The sequence below is a fragment of the Momordica charantia genome (assembly GCF_013281855.1).
Source record: "Momordica charantia cultivar OHB3-1 chromosome 10 unlocalized genomic scaffold, Mcharantia_2.0 BLBB01000010.1, whole genome shotgun sequence".
In the NCBI taxonomy this organism is placed as follows: Eukaryota; Viridiplantae; Streptophyta; class Magnoliopsida; order Cucurbitales; family Cucurbitaceae; genus Momordica; species Momordica charantia.
Window position 1 is genome coordinate 7,073,847 of NW_028275158.1, and position 18,664 is coordinate 7,092,510.

An 18,664-nucleotide genomic window follows, 5' to 3' on the forward strand; every position below is an offset into this window, starting at 1 on the left:
AAAAAAACTAAACTAAAATACTATTTACTTTTTATCAGTATTCTGATTTTGATATCTAGGTATTCAAAGGGTTCATTTTTAGTCTCATTTTCAACTTTCAACTTTTGATCTACTTTGAAACATCAATTTCTTTTTGTCAATATACTTTTTTAAATTTACTATTTTGGCCTCTTCATCTTCATTTATATCTTTTTTTTTTATAATCATAATTTTAACATGACACTTCATTCACTTAAATTTCTTAATTTAAAATGTAACCATAAGTTTGTATTAACAAATTTTCATAAAAACGAACGTATTAAAAGTATAACAATAATGAATAAAAATGAACAAAAGTTTAAAATACAAATATGGGAACCAAAATTAACCAAAACAGTTTCCAAATTTTTAATTCAAACAATAAAATAATTACTTAATATTACGTAATAAATTAATATATTTGTTAGTTTAAAAAAAATCACTTAAAGGTATCAATAACCACCAAATAGATATATTTATTGGATCAACCATTCTAACTAATTAGTTACAACCTACAACCTACTAAATTAGTATTAATCAATTACTGGTGAATATTAGCCATTAATTAATTTATTGCTATTTAAGATTTTTTTTTCCCACCTCCCATTTTGGCCCCCAAACTTTTCACACTATGTTTTACTCTTTAAAACTTTACATAAAAACTGTTATAGCAGATATCGTTGGAGATGGCCGAAACCCTGTAGATAATAGTTTTACACCATTAGATGTACGAGAAAAAAAGTCAATAATTAATGAGAAACGGTAAAAATACAAACATATGCATAAATTTGTGCAACACAAAGCATGTACTTTGTTTTCCCTTTTTTTTTAGTTCAACAACACATGGAGGTGGAGATTCGAATCTCCAACCTAGACATATGCCCTAACCAATTGGCACACGAAGCATGTACTTATTAAAACATCGAAAATTCAAATGAATTGTTACATAAATATAAATGTACAAGTATGTAGCTTGAAAACTAAGTTGAGAAAAAATTCATGGCCTAAAATAAACAAATCCACTCAATACAACCAAAGCTCACCTTCATAACTTTCCATGTTGGGTAAGCACTCCATCATATTATATCATACTAATTACGGCCTATATCTCGCCTAGAGGTTGGTTGTGCCACTCATCAGGCTTTATTTGTAAACAATTTATTAAAACCGACCACCGACCATTAAATACTTGGCCGTTCAGAAAATTTCTAGCTCCGCCCGGGAAAGGAAGGCTACTAATTACTATAGGTAGCTAACAATCTTGTGGAGTTTGGAAGCAGCAGCCAAGCCACTAAGAATGGCCCCTTCAACGTTTGGGCTAACACAGAAATCCCCACATACTGCGAGCCGCTTGCTTCCATCCCAAAGGCACTTTTCCTCTCTGGCTATGCTTGCACCTGGAAAAGCACTTCCCCTGCAAGAAGCCCCCACAGACATTCTAAAGAACTCAGAAATGGAGGAAAGCACATTCAATAGTCTACATACAGACTCGGGGGCTCGGGCTCGACAGTTTGGTTTGTTTGCAAACTCCTATTCGGGAAGTTGAGCCTACATTTATCTTTTGAATTTCTTATCCTAAACTACGTGTTTCGACTACATAAGCCCAGATTTAAGAATCTCACATGTTATAATATGTACTAACTTTTACGAATCATAAACCCACGAACTAAATACTTGTTTTACAAACTCGATTCCATTACAAAATCCAAACACATATTAGATGAACTCAAACATATTAAAAGTGTGAGCTTATTGATGGAGAGAAATAGTAGAATCTTTAGGAGTCGAGAGATCCAAGGAGCTTATTAGATTTAATACTGTGGGGTCAGTTTCGAAGTGTCCTTTTTTAGTTTTTATTTTTATCAGTTAGGAGTTATCCTTTTGGATTGGAGCTCCTTTTAGATGGTTTCCTGTTCTAAGGACCTCCTGTTTTAAGGATGATCTTTTGTATACCCTTGTGTATTCGTTCTTTTTTCATTTAAAAAGAAAAAAATGTGAGCCAAACATCTTCCGAAACTTTGGAAGGAACTTTTGGCTCTCCCAGATAGCCCTATAATACTAAGAAACTTTTTCCAACCTTCTTTATCCACTTCTTATGGAATCCTAATGCACCACTTTTTCCCTCTTCCATCAAATTTGTTCACCTTTGCAATATAACCTCTTCTTCTATCAGAAATTCTCTCCATCCATATATAATACATATTCATCACAACAAGATTTAATACAGACTCTCGTGCTCTTGAGGTATTAAGACAGGGGCCTTCTCATCCCCAGTTACCCATATATTTATACACCAATGTTTCTGATTTAAAAAAGAAAAAAAGATTGTCGCAAAGCCAGTTGATAGATGTGAATTGCAGAGAACAGAAGAATGATTTAAACCACCAAATTCCTAAATTCAAGCTCTAGTCTAGTCTCTTTTATGTAAAAGCCAGAGAATTACATTGTTAAAGAATAAGAAAATACAGAAAGATACCCCAAGTAGTAAGAGGACCTGAAATCTCCCAAGTAAACTCAAGCCTAAACTACTTAAATCATTGCTTCCTTCAATCTTACTCACTATATTTATAACCACCTCCTATTACAAACTCTTTAGTTAATGACTATTCTGCCCTTTAAAGAGGAACTTATTTTCAATAGAACCGTTCCCTATTTCTGTCTAAAAGGCAATAATCTCAATATCCAGCACACTTTGAAGCAGAAGTCATGACTTATATTTGATATATTTATGAAGTGAAAATTAGCAGTCAAAGTTGCAGTTCTAAATCAAATGCTTACCATCTGTGAGCTTTCATGAAGAATGGATGAGGTATGCTAAATCCCATGCTTTGTAACTCCTGATAGAGTTCTTCAGCCACTTTTTTCAACGTGGCATCTGAAGGTTTCTGAAGCCCATATTCTGCAATTACTCTCTCAGCGTACTCCATTGTTGAATGCAAAATCCATCGTTCACTAGAATATAAAAATTAAAGTAGCAAGACCGAAGCAAAAAAATTATGAATAGTATACTCTGCTAATATTTGATAATTTTGCTTCACAGTGATAAACCCCCCAAATAAACACAGTGATAAACCCCCCAAATAGTTAGTGTATAGGCATAAGAGAGTAAGGGAGGGAACAGCTTAGCATTTAGGAGTTGGATTACAATGGTGAGAGTACTTTTTAGGCAAGAGTCTCATAGGTAAACCAGAGAGACAGGGTGCTCTTGAATTCTCCTTTACTATGTACCTTTCTATATGAATAAATAAACTATCACATACCTAGAAGTTGAACGCCTTGGCTTGCTGCTGTCACAGTAAGCCCAGCTTAGAACTTTAGAATTCTTTATAGAGAAACCTTTGACGGGTATCTGACAATTGAACAAGGACATTCATTAGGCCAACGTCTCTCTATGAAAACAAGATAAACTGGTATCAGAGGAAAATTTAAACCAAGACTGTCACTATAAGATTGATCTAGTGAAAACTTCCTATAGGAAAAGAGTGTCCGGTGCCAACAAACGAATTTTTTTGATACTACTAATTGGTAATTGCATAAAACTTTGAAGTAGTTTGGATGTGTGAAAGTGGAATATTACCGAAGAGAGAGGCTGTTCAAATGCAAGCATCAGGGCAAAACATGAAATAACAGGAATGTTCTGCAGCTTAATTGCCAAATCTGGAACCAAATTAAGGTCTGCATAATTTTGAAAAGTCAGATGAACTTATTTCATTCTCCAGCATGGTTTACCAAAAGTAAAAAAATTTCTTTCCTGTTTGTTCACCATCACTCCCAAATAAATATGATAGAGGGGCGAGGGGAAAAGGAGGAGAAGAAAATACATGCTACACGCTAAAGTTCCATAAATAGAAGGGAATCAAATTGAGTCAATAAAGAAAAGTTATAAAGCTAATGCAGCTGGGGAATAATGCCAAATATATTCTCATGCACAACAACAGGAGATACTCGCAACAAAAATGACTGAAGGAGATCCAACATACAACTTACCTAGAGGTGGCACTCGTCCTGTTACACTGGTAAACCTTGGAGAAACTATGTTTTTGTCTGATGCAACAATACTCTCAAACTGACCAAGACTTTGTCCATTGATGCCCAATAACAACCATGAGTTATCTTTCTCCAACCATTCCATTCTCCCAACACTTACCCCAAACTTACTCTCCACACCTGAAAATAAGTGGAAAATAAGCACCTTCCTATGTTCATTTACAACCTTGAATTACAAAAATTTTATATATAAGAAAGTAGGTTATATACCAGGTTCATTGCATAACGCTTTGCAAATAGAATTCATGCCCGGAGTACCCACATATCGCCCACTTACTCCTTCCTAAATAGTATTGATACTCAGATAAATTGATCCAATATAAAGGATAATATGATAGGAGAGTAAACAATTGTCTTTAATTTTTTGTCCTGATGTTGAGCATTAGTTCGTAACTTTGTATTATATGTGAATAGCCACCATTGTTTTCGCCCCATAAGTATGAAGAGGTCATTAGATATTAATCACTCTTCTGCAGTGAACTACAGCCTCCAAGAGCTGCTGATGAATTAATTAGATAAAAACTAACAGTTAACATACTCACTTTTTGAAGTTCCAAGTCTTGATGTAGCATATAAAACTTAAAACTAGGTAAGATTCTCAAATCTCTCTAGACATTACAGCATATATGGATTTCACATCCCAGACTTCTCTTCTCCTTTTCCATTATTCTCAAGTAGTTCAATTTTGTACTTCTAGATACCAGTGATCCACATTCTTTCTTCACTTCTCATTTAAAACTTCCATCCATCTCTCTTCTTGAGGGAACGGAAGTTTGAACAGCAGGGGCAGCTAATAGAGAGTACGTACATACATAAAATGCTTAGAAAAAATAAATTACAGGCATGGTGAACAGACAGATAATTTAGTGATCTAACTAGTATATATGCACTCAAAAACTTAGTTAAACGTCACCATGTCAGAATCGGAAACATATCAAGAAACCAGCCAGATTCTATATTTCCCATTTATGTGCTGTTGATTGAAGAAGCTGCGAGCACTTAATGAGAGGTAGCAAAATGAAGTATGATCCATTATGGCGCGAACTAAAGTCCCGACAAGATTAGAATAAAAGTGGAGTTTTAACCTGTTCTATGCTGGTAAATTGATTGGAAAAGCAATCAAAAATCCCAAAACCCTCTCTCCATTCTGCACAAAGATTTTGTGATTCCCACTCACGAACAATACTCAGTACGTCCGGGGAGCTGACAGTAAAATATGGGGCACCATGGTCGAAGAGCAGTTCTTTCCCATCTTCTGCAATTTCTCTGTTTGAAATGCCCATTAGTAAAATTAAGAAAACATTCAAATTCCGCTGTTGCAATATTATGTTTTCTATTTAAGACGAGTAAGTAACAATAGTTTCAGAATAAGCTGATAAAATAATATTTTATTCATTTCTGTAGAGCTCTTGTTCATCCATTCTCTGGTTTTCTCACTCCAAATTTTCCAATGATTTACAAATCGAAAACACTTCGAGTACTCGTTCTTCGAAATTATCAAACAGTTCTCATAAGATCTTTTCTAATCCACGAAACTCCATTCCGCAGTTTCTCTTTCTTTGGCGAACAGAAAGTGAACAATCGAAAAACACCCAAACAAGAAACGGGAGCAGATTCATCTCACCTCCGCTGGGACATTCTTCCACCGGGCCCTCTGGCAGACTCGAACAAGGTGACCGAGACCCCATTTCTGGCCAAACTCCATGCGCAAGCGGCTCCAGAAACTGCGCCATGAACGACGACCGAATTACACGTTAATAGCTTACAGAATCGGAAAGAAAGAGAGAAAGGCGATGAATCGCTTACTTCCACTTCCCACGACGGCGACTTTGGTCAGAACGGAGCTCATGGCAGTGATTTTGAGTTCCTCACTGCGACAAATTCGATTTCCCTAAAAAATTGTAGGTTGCCATTGCTATGGAGTTTAGAGAGGTGAAGGAGACGAGCTTGTGGGCTGCATTGGTCCACGTGCTCGATGATCTTTGGCTTCTCACCCACCCTATCGCCGCCGCCTGCACCGCCACTGCCCGCCTTGGTAACATTCCGCTCGCCGGCCGCCGTGAAAATTATACTTTCTTGTTTAAAGTGATGGTTTATTTTACGCTTTCTTTAAGGAATTTCGATGGTGTGTTTATTTATTTAATCCTATTATCATGAATAACCATGTTTTCTGTTTTTAAAAATTATGCTGATTTTTCATGATTCTTTTATATGTTTTTCCCCTCTCCTAAAAATAAATTTTAATTCCACCTCAAAAATAAATAAATAAATAAATTTTAATTTTTGACCAATTTTAAAATTTTAAAATTATATTTTTAGTTTTCAAATTTCTGACTTCAATTTTAATAACACTTTTTAAGAGCAGTGGAACAAAACAAATAAAACAAAATGGTTATTTTAAACATAGTCTATGTCTTTAAATTTTGAATTAAGGCCTTCAAAGTTTTTTTTTATCCTAAGTTTTGTACTTCAATTTTAAACTCTAAATTATATTTGTGAATTTTCGTTAACATCAATAAACTTTGTTGTGTTGTATTCAAAATCAAATAGTGATATATTTTGGACTTTTTACTTTTTTAGGTTTATGACTAAATAGATATCGTTGAATTTTCATAAATGAATTATCAATTTAACTTCAAATATTTATAAATGAATTATCAATTTAACTTCAAATATTTAAAATGTCTACATGGTAGCCATTTCAAAAATATTGTCTAGTATTTAAAATAATTTTTAAAACAATGTTGTGATTCATATTTTGATATGAATAAATAATATAAAAATAAAAATACCAAAAAATTTGTTATTTTTTAAAAGTACAAGAATACAACAAATTGACTTCGATGTAATAACTAACACCAAAAGTACATGAACAAAAAACAGTAATATCGTCCGACCATAGCAACATCACAAGTAATTGTATTTATTTTCTTTAAATGGAAACTATAACTCAACTCGTAGTTAATGAGTTAGGAATTGAACTTAATTCGATTGAATAAAGAACACACACGGGAAACAAATTTGTTGTTTTTGTTCTTGTTTTGTATTTGATTTATTTATTTATTTGTTGTTATTATTATCATTATTATTTTGAGGTGTTCACAATAAATTTCAATAGTATACGGCTGTACATTTGTTTTGAAAGTCTTTACAAAACGATAGACGACGTGGACAATGATCAACCTTACACGTGTTAAATGCAGTTCACATTTCAAATATCAAAGTATGAGGTTTCACACCATTTTTTGACCATTGAAGTTCATGATTTGGAAGTTGAAGTTGAACATGGGAAATTGGGATTTTTGACCTCTTTTATAATCACTTTGGACTTTTGACCTCGTTTTGATTTTTACCTATTTATGACCCGTCCACCTCAGATTTCTGACCTCTCCCCTTTTTGCTTTTGTAAAATTACCAAGTTACCTTCAATTTAAAAAAAGAAATCAAACTCAGCCCTCCCCTCCTTTCCCTCCCTGTCTCGGTCCTTCCCCTCCCTCATTCACTATCTCGTTGTCCATCCCAGTCTTCATCCCGGTCTCTCCCTCACAACCAGAAAGTTCATCTCCGTCGTTTCTTCATCCCCTCCCTCACTTTCTAGTTGTGAGGGAGAGACCGGGATGAAGACTGGGATGGACAACGAGATAATGAATGAGGGAGGGGGAGGACCGAGACAGGGAGGGAAAGGAGGGGAGGGCTGGGTTTGATTTCTTTTTTTAAATTGAGGGTAACTTGGTAATTTTACAAAGCAAAAAGGGGAGAGGTCAGAAATCTGAGGTGGACGGGTCATAAATAGGTAAAAATTAAAAGGGGGTCAAAAGTCCAAAGTAGCTATTGAAAGGGGTCAAAAATCTCAATTTTCCGTTGAACATCTAAGTTTGACGAGGAAAATAATAATAATAATAATAAATTAAATTATTATAAACATGCAAACTCTTCGTTTGAATTATTATAAAAAAAAAAGATACAGAATATCATAACGGTTTTTTTTTTTCAAAAGTAGCATCTATATTAAAAGTTACATATTTGTTTCTTGCTATTTACTTACTAAAATTTTAAATATATAGCCACAGTTCCATCCATGACACGCAATAAAATTAGATAAAATATTACTTAAATTTTTATTATGAGCTAAAGTAAAAGATTGGTAGTGGACCTAAGCGCCTAAAATTTTAAATATATAGTTACAATTTCTTCTATGACATGAAATAAAGTTAGATAAAATATTAATGAATTTGTATTGCGAGTTAAAGTTATATAGTGTAATTATACTTTACGTTTTACGTATATTTAATTTATAAAGTTTAAAATTTAAAACTTAGTATTTATACTCTAAAAATTACGCTTTTATTTAATATTGTTGTTAATATGGATATCAAAATATTGTCATGATATATTATTACTGTCTAACTATCTATCACATTACATCATGGGGGTGGGGTCGAACTCAGAACCTTTTTTGTTGGAGATATATATCAATTATCGCTGAACTATGCTCGTCTTGACAAATAAAAGTGGAACTTAAATATGCATTATACCTTATCTTGAAAAGTTTTAATTATTGAATAATAAATAATACAAAATTCAACTATTTAAATTATATTTGATAATGTAATGTCCCAGGTCTAAGATACAACCCAGGATTCGTAATCTTGATTCGACACCTAATCGTCCCGAGATTCTCCTGAGACTTTGTTGCGTCACTGTTTACTTAGGAAAACGAATACTATCCCTACAAACTAACATGAGTCATTTAAGGATATTTGGACCTCACTCACATATTTTATAAGAAAAATGTCACTTGTTCCAAGCCACACGCTTAATTTTGGGTTTTTAGATGTTCTTAACTCTGTAAAATTGATTAGATTGGAATTTTGGGTTTTTTAGATTTTCTTGCTTCTTGAGTTTTTCAAATTTGGGTTGATTAGGTTTTAATTTGCAAAAGAATAATATATATATATATATATATATATTTTTTTTTTACCCACTATGACTACGGTACACTCCTAGTAGTAGGGTCAGTTGTCTAATAAAAATTTATTTACAAACTTAATTTTTTAAAATATAATGATTATTAAACCTAACCTAAAAAGGTTTCAGGGTTAATAAATAAAATTTAAATATAATGAAATTAGAAGTTCTAAACTAAAATATAATTTAAACCCCGGGAAAAAATTGGACTTTACTTGGGATATAATTTTAAATGTATGTTAAAATTCCTATGATAAGGACACATTAGAAAAAATAAATTCCCATTTATTACCCCTTGACTTTCCTTATTTTAGTTAATCAATAAATTCACAATTTAAATTTAATTACTTTATTTGTCATTCTCAAAAAATAATAGAAACAAAATATCCGACCCTTTCATTTACTTTAAATTAATTATCTTGCGTGGGATGAGATCCGAGTAGAATTGGGTTTGGTGGGGAGTTGATTTTAAAATCCTATAATATTTTTATTTGTTAATTTTAAATACCAATTTTGCCTTATATTTTTCACTTCTTTTATTAGAACAAAAGGTGATATTTTGATTTTTATTTACAAAATTTTAAGATAAATTTTATACATTGTGAAAATTATTTTCTTATATTTTAAAAATTTATTGAATGAAGAGCCAAAAAGTAAATGAGGTAAAAAACTAAAAATAATAGACCAAGAAGGTAATATATATGAACCAAAACGACAATGTTTAAAATAAAAAAATTGTCAAACCGAGCATAGCTCAAGTGGTTAAGGCACCTATCTCTGATTAAAAGATTATGAGTTCGAATCCTCACCCTCCACAATTCAGTGTATTTTGTTTTGGAATTTTTCACTTTCACCCGTGTCTGCAAAATTGTTTTAAATCAAAATCATTAAAATAAAATTTACCTAATAAAGCCACCAGACAAAATTGCATCTTTTAGAAAAAAGGAAAAATAGAATCATGATTATATATTTGTTGACTATAATTCTACAGTGATATAAGCACGTGTTTTTTTAATTCTTTATTTGGAATATTTTTGTCCTCATAATAGTATAGCTGTATTTTCTTCCTTCTTTAATTTTCCCCATAAAAATTAAATAACATGTTGGAATTATAAAGTTCAACTTCCAATGTACCATGTTTCGATTTCAACCCCTAAATTTGAAGATGGAGTGACACGTAACCGAAAAAGTATCATATACTATAAAAGTTTACACATATCTAAAATATGGATTATGTAGGACGTCATGTGTATAGTAAAATAATATATATATTATTTTTGTTGTACATGTTTTTATCCACCCATTTATTTTTGTCATACTAACAAAAACTCGTAGCTTAAAAATATATTGGAATACTTCAATTCTATATATATTATACTTAAAGATGATTGTCTAGTGAACGGAGATGATGTTCGCATTATTTATTTAAAGGAAGTTTTTTATAACAAAAAAATATAGATTGGTATATAGCTTACGAGATTAACAAATATGGAGTATGAGACTTTGCTAAATTTAAATGCCAATCAAAATCATACAAAAATAAATGAATATAAGTTGTTGAGGAATTACAAATAACAGAGGTAAATTGAGTAAATATTGAGAAACAAATACGTAATCAATTAGGTTGAGGTGCAGATATCTCGCTCTCTTTATGGAGATTCAACGTGTATATTTCTTTATCAACCACTGATGCAACATATATTCTTTGACTTGTCCGGATAGAATAATCCAAGTAACTAGAGCTTGGGCTCAAATCTCCAAACCCATTGCTCTTAAAATAACAGAGTAGAGAATAGAGAAAGATTGTAGATTGCGTTGGTGTGTATTGAGAGTGTAGAAAGAGAGGTATTCATAGAAATTTTAGAAGTAATAACTTAATATGAAATTAAATAAAGAAATCATTAACCTTCCTTCAAATATGTTCGCTAATAAAATTTGATAAACTTTAAACTCTTCAATTTAATATAAAAGAAAACTCATAATTAATTAAATATTAAAATGTTACAACATAGGTAAGGTTTTAAATGTCGGTGAGAATATCGAGGTCTCGATTTCATAAAAATATCGATAAAATGTTGATGTCGATTGATATTTATGTAAAAGTTAGAAAAATTAAAAAATCGTAAAAATTATTTAAATAAACATTTTTCATATTTCTAAATTAGTTATAAATAATTAATATTAATATTATGTATATATTATAGATATTTTGTCAATTTTCTGGCACTATAATGAAAATGTCGATTTACCCTTCGTATCGACGTTGAACCCGAACCAATGGAAATATGGATATGTCGATAGAAATGTCATCGACGGTTATTCAGAATCATAAATTATCAAAATTTCCTTGTTCAATTGTCATCGCATATAATTAATAATTAAAATACTTCGAATAACGAAAATGATGGGATCAGGTAACTAAAAAAAAGACATATTGGCATGTAAAGAATTCTTAAAAGCATTGAAAAACTTGATAATTATCGATTAATAAAATATAGTGACCAAATATCCAAATGCAACACAAAAATTCTCCTTTCCCATTTTCAACGAAAGAAACAAGACTAAACTCTCATCTTTTCACACTAATTTTTGTTCAACAGCTCCACAAATTAATCAACTTCACCGATTGGTTGGTACAATTAAGGCAGCCATTTGGGTTTAAAATTTTGGGTCGAGGGTCAAGATTAAAGCAGCTAACAATGGCGACTATGACTTTTTGTTGGAATTTTCAAAAGGGGCGTACGCGTAACTGGATGGAAGAAGCCACATGACAGGACTATATGAGTACTTTACAGAAAAGTCCACGAATCGACCCCCAATTCCCGTCTCTCCCCTTTATCCCTCTCTGCGTTTAGTTCTTCAATTTTCTCTCAACTCATCCGACCTTCTAAGGTCAGTTTAGCTTCTGGGTCTCTCTTGTTTTCTGTTGTTTTGGGTTCAAAATTCTAGTTATGGTATTGTTGTCTGCTCTGGTTTGATGTTTTGCAAGTTACCTCTCTCTCTTTTTCTGTGCATCTTCACATTCTTTTGTTGTTTTTGGAGTTTGAAACGAACTGGGGGAATTGGGTCAGCGACCTGAATCGTTTTTTCGTTAGTTTTGGAAGGATTTTGCCGCTTGATAAATCTGTTACGTTGGGTTTTCTGAGTTTTATTTGTTAGATGGCGAATAACTTGAAATTGGAAGTGGATTTTGGGTTCAGGAAAACCCAGAAGATGAGTCGTCTCTCTAGAGGTGTTCTTGGCGAGATGATGCTCACCCCATTATCTTTGATGACTGCTTCTCGAAGTCTATTGGGCTTGACTTCAAATCATTATAATAGCTATATCTTATCGGTTACATTTATGAGGAAACAATCTGAAGTTCTTGGTTCATGGAGGGATCTCCAATTTTCTACTTTCCAATTGGGTTAAACATTTGTTTTCCATTTATTTTTGTTAGTGAGCACTGAGTAGTACAAAAAATTTCACTGAGCCCTACAGATCTGGAAAACCAACTCCAAGTTGCCAGTTCCACTTAAAAAGATGATGCTGATAAATGATGACAGGGAATTGTGGGTTGCTTTTTTTTGGGCAGTGTCAAATAATATTTGCAAATCTCAATGAATATCTACCTATGCAAACCTGCTACATTGTTGATCATTTGTTGTCTGCAAAATTTTTTGTATTTTTATCACATAAGCACGGAAAGCTTGGACTTATAAATTGAGAACTATCTATTTTCACTTTTAGAGTTGATGAACTGATAAAATCATTAGTAGAATCATAGTATGTTTGGACTAGATTTGTACAAGAGTTGCTTTTTTTGGACAGAGAGTGCATAGATAATCTTCTTAGTTCTTACAAAAAGTTAACAACAACTCAATTCTTTTATAGTTTCTTCTGATCTAATCATGTATCAAAATTGTAAACTAAGGTGTTTCGATGGTTCAATTTGACAGGTTTCAGTATCTGAAGCGGTTTTTTCATCATTTGATTCCTTGAAGTAGCAGTGAACAGCTGCTGATTTTCATCTAGATATGACTTGCTTCCCTTTTTTGTTCAGTAGGACTAAGAGGGTAAAACCCCCAACAGGAAGTATTGACGAGGATGAAGGTAAATTTCACGAGCTTTCATAACCTCAACCATGTGGTTATATACCGTTGTTTTACGTACATATTTGATCAGTTTTTTCGTTTATGTTAAAGGAATGTGCAACATCAGGCAGTCCTTTCTGTAAGGAAATTCTAACATGCTTTCTTATTTGGAACAGAACTTTCAGGCATTCACAATGTTAAATTTTACACATACAAAGAGCTGAAAGTTGCGACTGAAGATTTCAGCTTGGCAAATAAAATAGGGGAGGGCGGTTTTGGTTCTGTCTTCAAGGTAGCCAAATCTCCTTTAACATGAACTACAATTGTTCTGTTTTGAGTTAGACATTTGTAAATAGAATAATTTCTTTCGTCCATCATGAATAGAACCTTGAAAACTACTATTTATGATCAGGGAAAGCTAAAAGATGGAAAGATTGCTGCGATAAAAGTTCTTTCGGCTGAATCAAGACAAGGATTGAAAGAATTCTTGACAGAAATCAATGTCATCTCAGTGATTGAACACGAAAATCTGGTGCAGCTTTATGGATGCTGTGTGGATGATAATCATAGAATTCTTGTCTACAACTACCTCGAGAATAATAGCCTCCAACAAACTCTTCTCGGTATTTACTTAATCCCGTGCTCGATTTTGTTTCCTTTATACCATGCCTTTCTTTTCAAATTCTCTCTCAGCGGATCGCGCAGTTGCATTCTTGACTGTCCTCTTTCATTTACACTGTTAGGGTAGGCATACATGTTTAATGGAGGTCATGCTTTAGTTTGTACTGTTAGATTCCAGTTCAATACTCAAGAGTATTGTTTGTTTCAGGGCGAGGTTACAGTAACATCCAGTTTGGCTGGCAAACTAGGTCTATGATTTGCGTCGGAATTGCACGTGGGCTCGCATTTCTTCACGAGGATGTACAACCCCATATCATTCATAGAGATATCAAAGCGAGCAACATTCTCCTTGACCATGATCTCACTCCTAAAATTTCGGACTTTGGTCTTGCAAAGCTCATTCCAGCCAGCATGACTCACGTCAGTACACGAGTGGCAGGAACAATGTAAGCAGACACTCTATTTCCAATGGAACTTTCGAATTGTGCATAGACTTTGTCATATCTTGTTTAAAAATTAAAACTACACCTGGATGTTTGAAGAAATCATCTGTGTTGTTTATGTAGTTTGTGTGTGAAATTGTGGCTCTGACACTCATATATCACAACAGTATATAGGCATGACTTTTTTCGGTCGATTGTTTGCCGCACAGCTGAATTTTCGTGCTGATATTGTATGTTTGCTAACATTGTTCATATAGTTTTAGTTCACTTTGTAGCATTTAGTGATATAGGCATTTTGCTATGATTGTACAAACATCAAAAATTTTGAACACCAACCTCAAGAAAGCTTTAAATGGAGACGTAGGAACACAAAAGCATAACCAAAACTCAGTTTTCTTCCTGAGAACAACCCTTTTTACATGTTTGATCTCTCATTTCACTTCTCTGTTTTGGTTGAGGAAACTAGCTTTTTAATGTTGTTTATGTTTGTGTTTATTTAGTGGTTACCTGGCACCAGAATATGCGATAAGAGGGCAAGTGACGAGAAAATCAGATATTTACAGTTTCGGTGTCCTCCTTGTGGAAATAGTCAGCGGGAGATGCAACACGAATTCACAGTTACCAATTGGAGAACAGTATATTCTCGAAAGGGTACGCACTAGTTTCTCAAGTCCTTCCTATCATAATCTTCTAATTACTTTCCCTGAGTAGTGAATTGTGATTATGTAGTTTCTTCAAAGGATTCTTGAGATGAAACTGACTTTTTACTTCATGGTCTAGTGATCGAAAGAAAAAGAAAAAGAGGAAATAATAATAACCCATGAAAGATTCAAACATCTTGTTTTTCGTTTTCTGTTTTTTTAAATCATGCTGGCTTACCATTTCTTTATTATGTTTTAACTTTTCTTAGAAGCACATTTGAACTTGAACTCTTAGTCAAATTTCAAAATAAAAAACGATTTTCTAAAAGCTTTTTAGATTATGAAAATATTTTCACATAGTAGACGCAAAACAAATAAATACATTGGTGAAAATAGTATTTACAAGCTTAATTTTCAAAAACAGAAAGCAAAAAACTAAATGGTTACCATTAGCTGTTGATTTAGTTGTCTCAAGACATTGTTCGGTACCCGAACTCGTCACAAAGCAATCTTGATTCATTGTACATCTTAAAACTCACCCGTACAAATCTTTGGTCACCAATGCACGTCATCTATTATGGAAAAAAACAGACCAAGATTACATTTAACTCCATGCTTTAGTGAACGAACCGAATGTGTTCAATCTATGTTTGGATTTTGCAGACATGGAGTCTTTACGAGCGGGGCGAGCTCGTTCTGCTGGTAGATATGTCGTTAAACGGCGACTTCGACGCCGAGGAGGCTTGTAAATATCTAAAGATTGGTCTACTCTGCACGCAAGACAGTCCGAAGCTGCGTCCATCCATGTCAACGGTGGTGAAGATGCTAACGGGCGAAATCAGCATCGAAGACAGAAAGATAACGAAACCGGGGCTGATTTCAGACTTCATGGATCTTAAGGTAAATAATCCAGCGAAAAACAAACAGAACAGAGGGGGAATGACTTCTGACAGTCTGTCCTCTGGATCACACAACCTTGGAAACTCAACAGTGTCATCTGGAACCTCAACTGTTACAACTGCAACCTTCACTGGACAATATGACAGGAACACTTTCTCATCAGTACTATGAAACAAAACTGATGAGCCAATTTTATTTATTATTCTCTCTGTGATAAGGTTTTGGAGAAATGTGTGTAAATTGTTTTATATGTTTTGTTTTTATCTTTTTAGGTAGGAAGAGTTTTTGGAAGTATTGTAGAAATTGATGTGTTTTCTTGGCAACCTGCCTATGATCCCTTATCCTCATTCTTAGAGGAAATGTTTTGGTCCTCCCCCTCTAATCTCTATTTGTCGAGTGTAAATTTGAATCTTCGATTTTTTACCCTTTCTTTGGTTTTGTTTGGCATCAAGAAAGTTCGAAATGATTTCAAATCATGTTTTGAAATTTGAGAATTTTTTTTAATCTTATTCGGAACGATAATGATGTTAAAGAAATTCTATGAAATCATATAAAATGCGATCATTTTGGTTAGGAATTATTTTACGTGAAGACATGATTTAAAATCAGGTCTATTTCACATAATAACAACCAATAAATTTATTTAAAATTTGTCAAAATTTCGAGGTAAGTAATATATTGACCGGTTAGGTTTGCATTTACCTTTACGAGAATTACTCGATTTAAATGGGGATATGATTAATTTTCTTTTATCTTGGATTGGGCCAGGAAACACACTCCATCCCTTTATCAGTAAATATGTTGATTGATTTTTAAATTCATACATCAATAAAAACAATTAAATATTACAAAATTTAACATAAATGGTACAATGAATGTAATAGGTGAAAGATTATGCTAAAAAATACACATAAATGAATGAAACAAAATTGAAAAAGAAAGGACAAAAATAATTATGTAAGAAAATACCAGGATTAAAATCAACCGTTCAAAAGTACATAAGTTAAAGTTAACAAAAATTGAGAGTATAGTAACTAAAAAGTTAAAAGATATTTTTAGTCATTACACTTTCGCTAAAGTAACAATTTAGTCCCTAAACTTTAATTTGTAACGATTTAGTCCCTGTACTTTCAAATTGATAACAATCTCGTCCTTGAACTTTAATATATAACAATTTAGTCCTTGTAATTTAAGTTGGTAACGATTTAGTCCTTATCGTGAAATTTTTTTTATTAAGTTTCTTGCATGTATAGATTGATAAAGTAAAGATGGATCAAATATGTTTATGAATTAGAAAGATTAAATTGTTATATGATAAAATTTGACACTTAATTTTAATAAAATTTTTTAAGATAGGGACTAAATTGTTACAAATTTTAAATTATAGGGACTAAATCGTTACAAGTTAAGGTTCAGAGACTAAATTGTTACTTTAGGGAAAGGATAGAGACTAAAACGTTAAAGTTCAGAGACTAAATTATTACTTCAGTGAAAGTACATGGACCACTAAAATATACATTTTGAAATAAATAGGGTTGAAACCTAAAAAAAAATATAATAATAAAAATAAAAATAAAAAGAATAAACCATTAATACACTTAATAATGTTCGAGCATGTGACAAAAATAAAAAAAAATATTGACTGTGTTATTTTGTTCCATAATGATTGAAAATTTTGGACAAGGTGGGCTGGGCTGGATTACAGTTGTCTCTAGTATAAGTGAAGGATAATTGCACTTAAACGTCCCATAAAAAAAATATTTTTATTTTTATTGTTAAAATTTTAATTAATTATTCATATCATGTTTCTGTATTTTAACTTAGAAAATAAATATTTTGAGGAGAGTAGACTATTTTCTTTTTAACACTTTTTTTTTTCCTTTTGAGAGCTTTATTTTTAACACTTTCTCCCACGTCATATCAAAAGGAGGAGTACACATTATTTATTTTTCCTTCACCTACCAATAAAGATTTCATAATATATACTAAAGTAACATTAAGGAATTTCACCAAATATTACATACCTTAAAAGTTAAAACTCAACATCACACTATATTTTAAAAATAATAATAAAATACATTTTTAGTCTCTAAGATTTGAATTTAGATTTACATTTGGTCGGTGAGTTAAAAAAAATCGTCATTTTTGGTCCCCGATATTTAAATTTAAGTTTTAATTAGAGAAATTGCAGTGGATAGCAAAAATCTATTATGTACCTCAAAATATGTCACCCGTTTTTTCAAAATTTCAAATATAGCACAAATTTTCACTTATATCTAATATATCAGATACTCATATTAGTAGTATATCAGATGTATATCACATACATATTGCACAAACACTCATATCAATAGTAGATCAAATATACATCACATACATATTGCAAGTATATCAGACACTCGTATCAGTAATATATCAGATATATGTCACATACATATATCAGTAATCAGATATATTACAGATATATTACAAATATATTACAGATGTATATCATTTATGTAAAGTTGTCATTTTAAAATTGAACCTTTTTTTTATAAATACTATATTTGGAAAAACTCAATGTGGTTGTTATTGTGTTAATTTTATAAAATATTTTTGTTATATTTGCAAGTGACCATTTTAATTAGTACACCAAGTATAAGTTTGAATTTTGTTTTTTAATACAACAAGTGAAGTGGAGGATTCAAACTCATGACTTATTCGTTAGAGACATGTGACAGTTACTATTGAGCTAAGTTTATATTGGCGTTTTGGATTTTATTTGATCATGAGATTTGAATTTGATTTCTAATAGTTCCCTACTTTGAGTTGACCTAGCAAATAATGACGTGATATTTAACCTATATTGACGAGGCTTTTCTAACACAAAAGAAAATAAACCATGCTATATTAATTAGAAACCAAATTTAAACCTGAGGAGGAACTAAACTAAATCCAAACTTTAAAAATTCAA

The 18,664-nt window shown here is 32.2% G+C and overlaps 2 protein-coding genes across 3 annotated transcripts; one reads left to right on the forward strand and one right to left on the reverse strand.

The window, feature by feature from the left end:
* Nucleotides 1–926: 926 nt before the first annotated feature.
* LOC111008213 (FAD/NAD(P)-binding oxidoreductase family protein) lies at nt 927–6,163 on the reverse strand. Its single transcript, XM_022280843.2, has 9 exons — nt 5,872–6,163; nt 5,690–5,789; nt 5,151–5,331; nt 4,276–4,348; nt 4,006–4,185; nt 3,596–3,693; nt 3,279–3,367; nt 2,797–2,970; nt 927–1,432 (listed from the first exon to the last, which is right to left on the reverse strand). Exons 1-9 carry the CDS (start codon nt 5,912–5,914, stop codon nt 1,261–1,263), a joined length of 1,110 nt encoding a protein of 369 aa, XP_022136535.1. The 5' UTR covers nt 5,915–6,163; the 3' UTR covers nt 927–1,260.
* A 5,605-nt stretch (nt 6,164–11,768) lies between these two features.
* On the forward strand, nt 11,769–16,134 carry LOC111008211 (Protein kinase superfamily protein). 2 transcript variants are annotated; one of them, XM_022280842.2, is made up of 7 exons: nt 11,769–11,925; nt 12,972–13,125; nt 13,283–13,398; nt 13,519–13,729; nt 13,936–14,173; nt 14,671–14,821; nt 15,475–16,134. In XM_022280842.2, the coding sequence occupies exons 2-7, from the start codon at nt 13,050–13,052 to the stop codon at nt 15,880–15,882; spliced, it is 1,200 nt and encodes a 399-aa protein (XP_022136534.1). In that variant the 5' UTR covers nt 11,769–11,925; nt 12,972–13,049; the 3' UTR covers nt 15,883–16,134. The 2 variants fall into 2 exon arrangements, with proteins under 2 accessions (XP_022136534.1, XP_087974949.1); XM_088118823.1 differs by lacking the exon at nt 11,769–11,925 and adding an exon at nt 11,966–11,987.
* The last annotated feature ends 2,530 nt before the right edge of the window (nt 16,135–18,664 follow it).

Bases quoted from the DNA above. Each gene is read 5' to 3' on its own strand.
- LOC111008213 (XM_022280843.2), bottom strand. From the start codon at position 5,914: ATGAGCTCCGTTCTGACCAAAGTCGCCGTCGTGGGAAGTGGAA. The intron at 5,790-5,871 runs GTAAGCGATTCA...TTCATGGCGCAG, and splicing joins CGCCGTCGTGGGAAGTGGAA to TTTCTGGAGCCGCTTGCGCA. The intron at 3,368-3,595 runs GTAATATTCCAC...TTCAATTGTCAG, and splicing joins TTGAACAGCCTCTCTCTTCG to ATACCCGTCAAAGGTTTCTC.
- LOC111008211 (XM_022280842.2), top strand. From the start codon at position 13,050: ATGACTTGCTTCCCTTTTTTGTTCAGTAGGACTAAGAGGGTAAAACCC. The intron at 13,126-13,282 runs GTAAATTTCACG...TATTTGGAACAG, and splicing joins AAGTATTGACGAGGATGAAG to AACTTTCAGGCATTCACAAT. The intron at 13,399-13,518 runs GTAGCCAAATCT...ATTTATGATCAG, and splicing joins GTTTTGGTTCTGTCTTCAAG to GGAAAGCTAAAAGATGGAAA.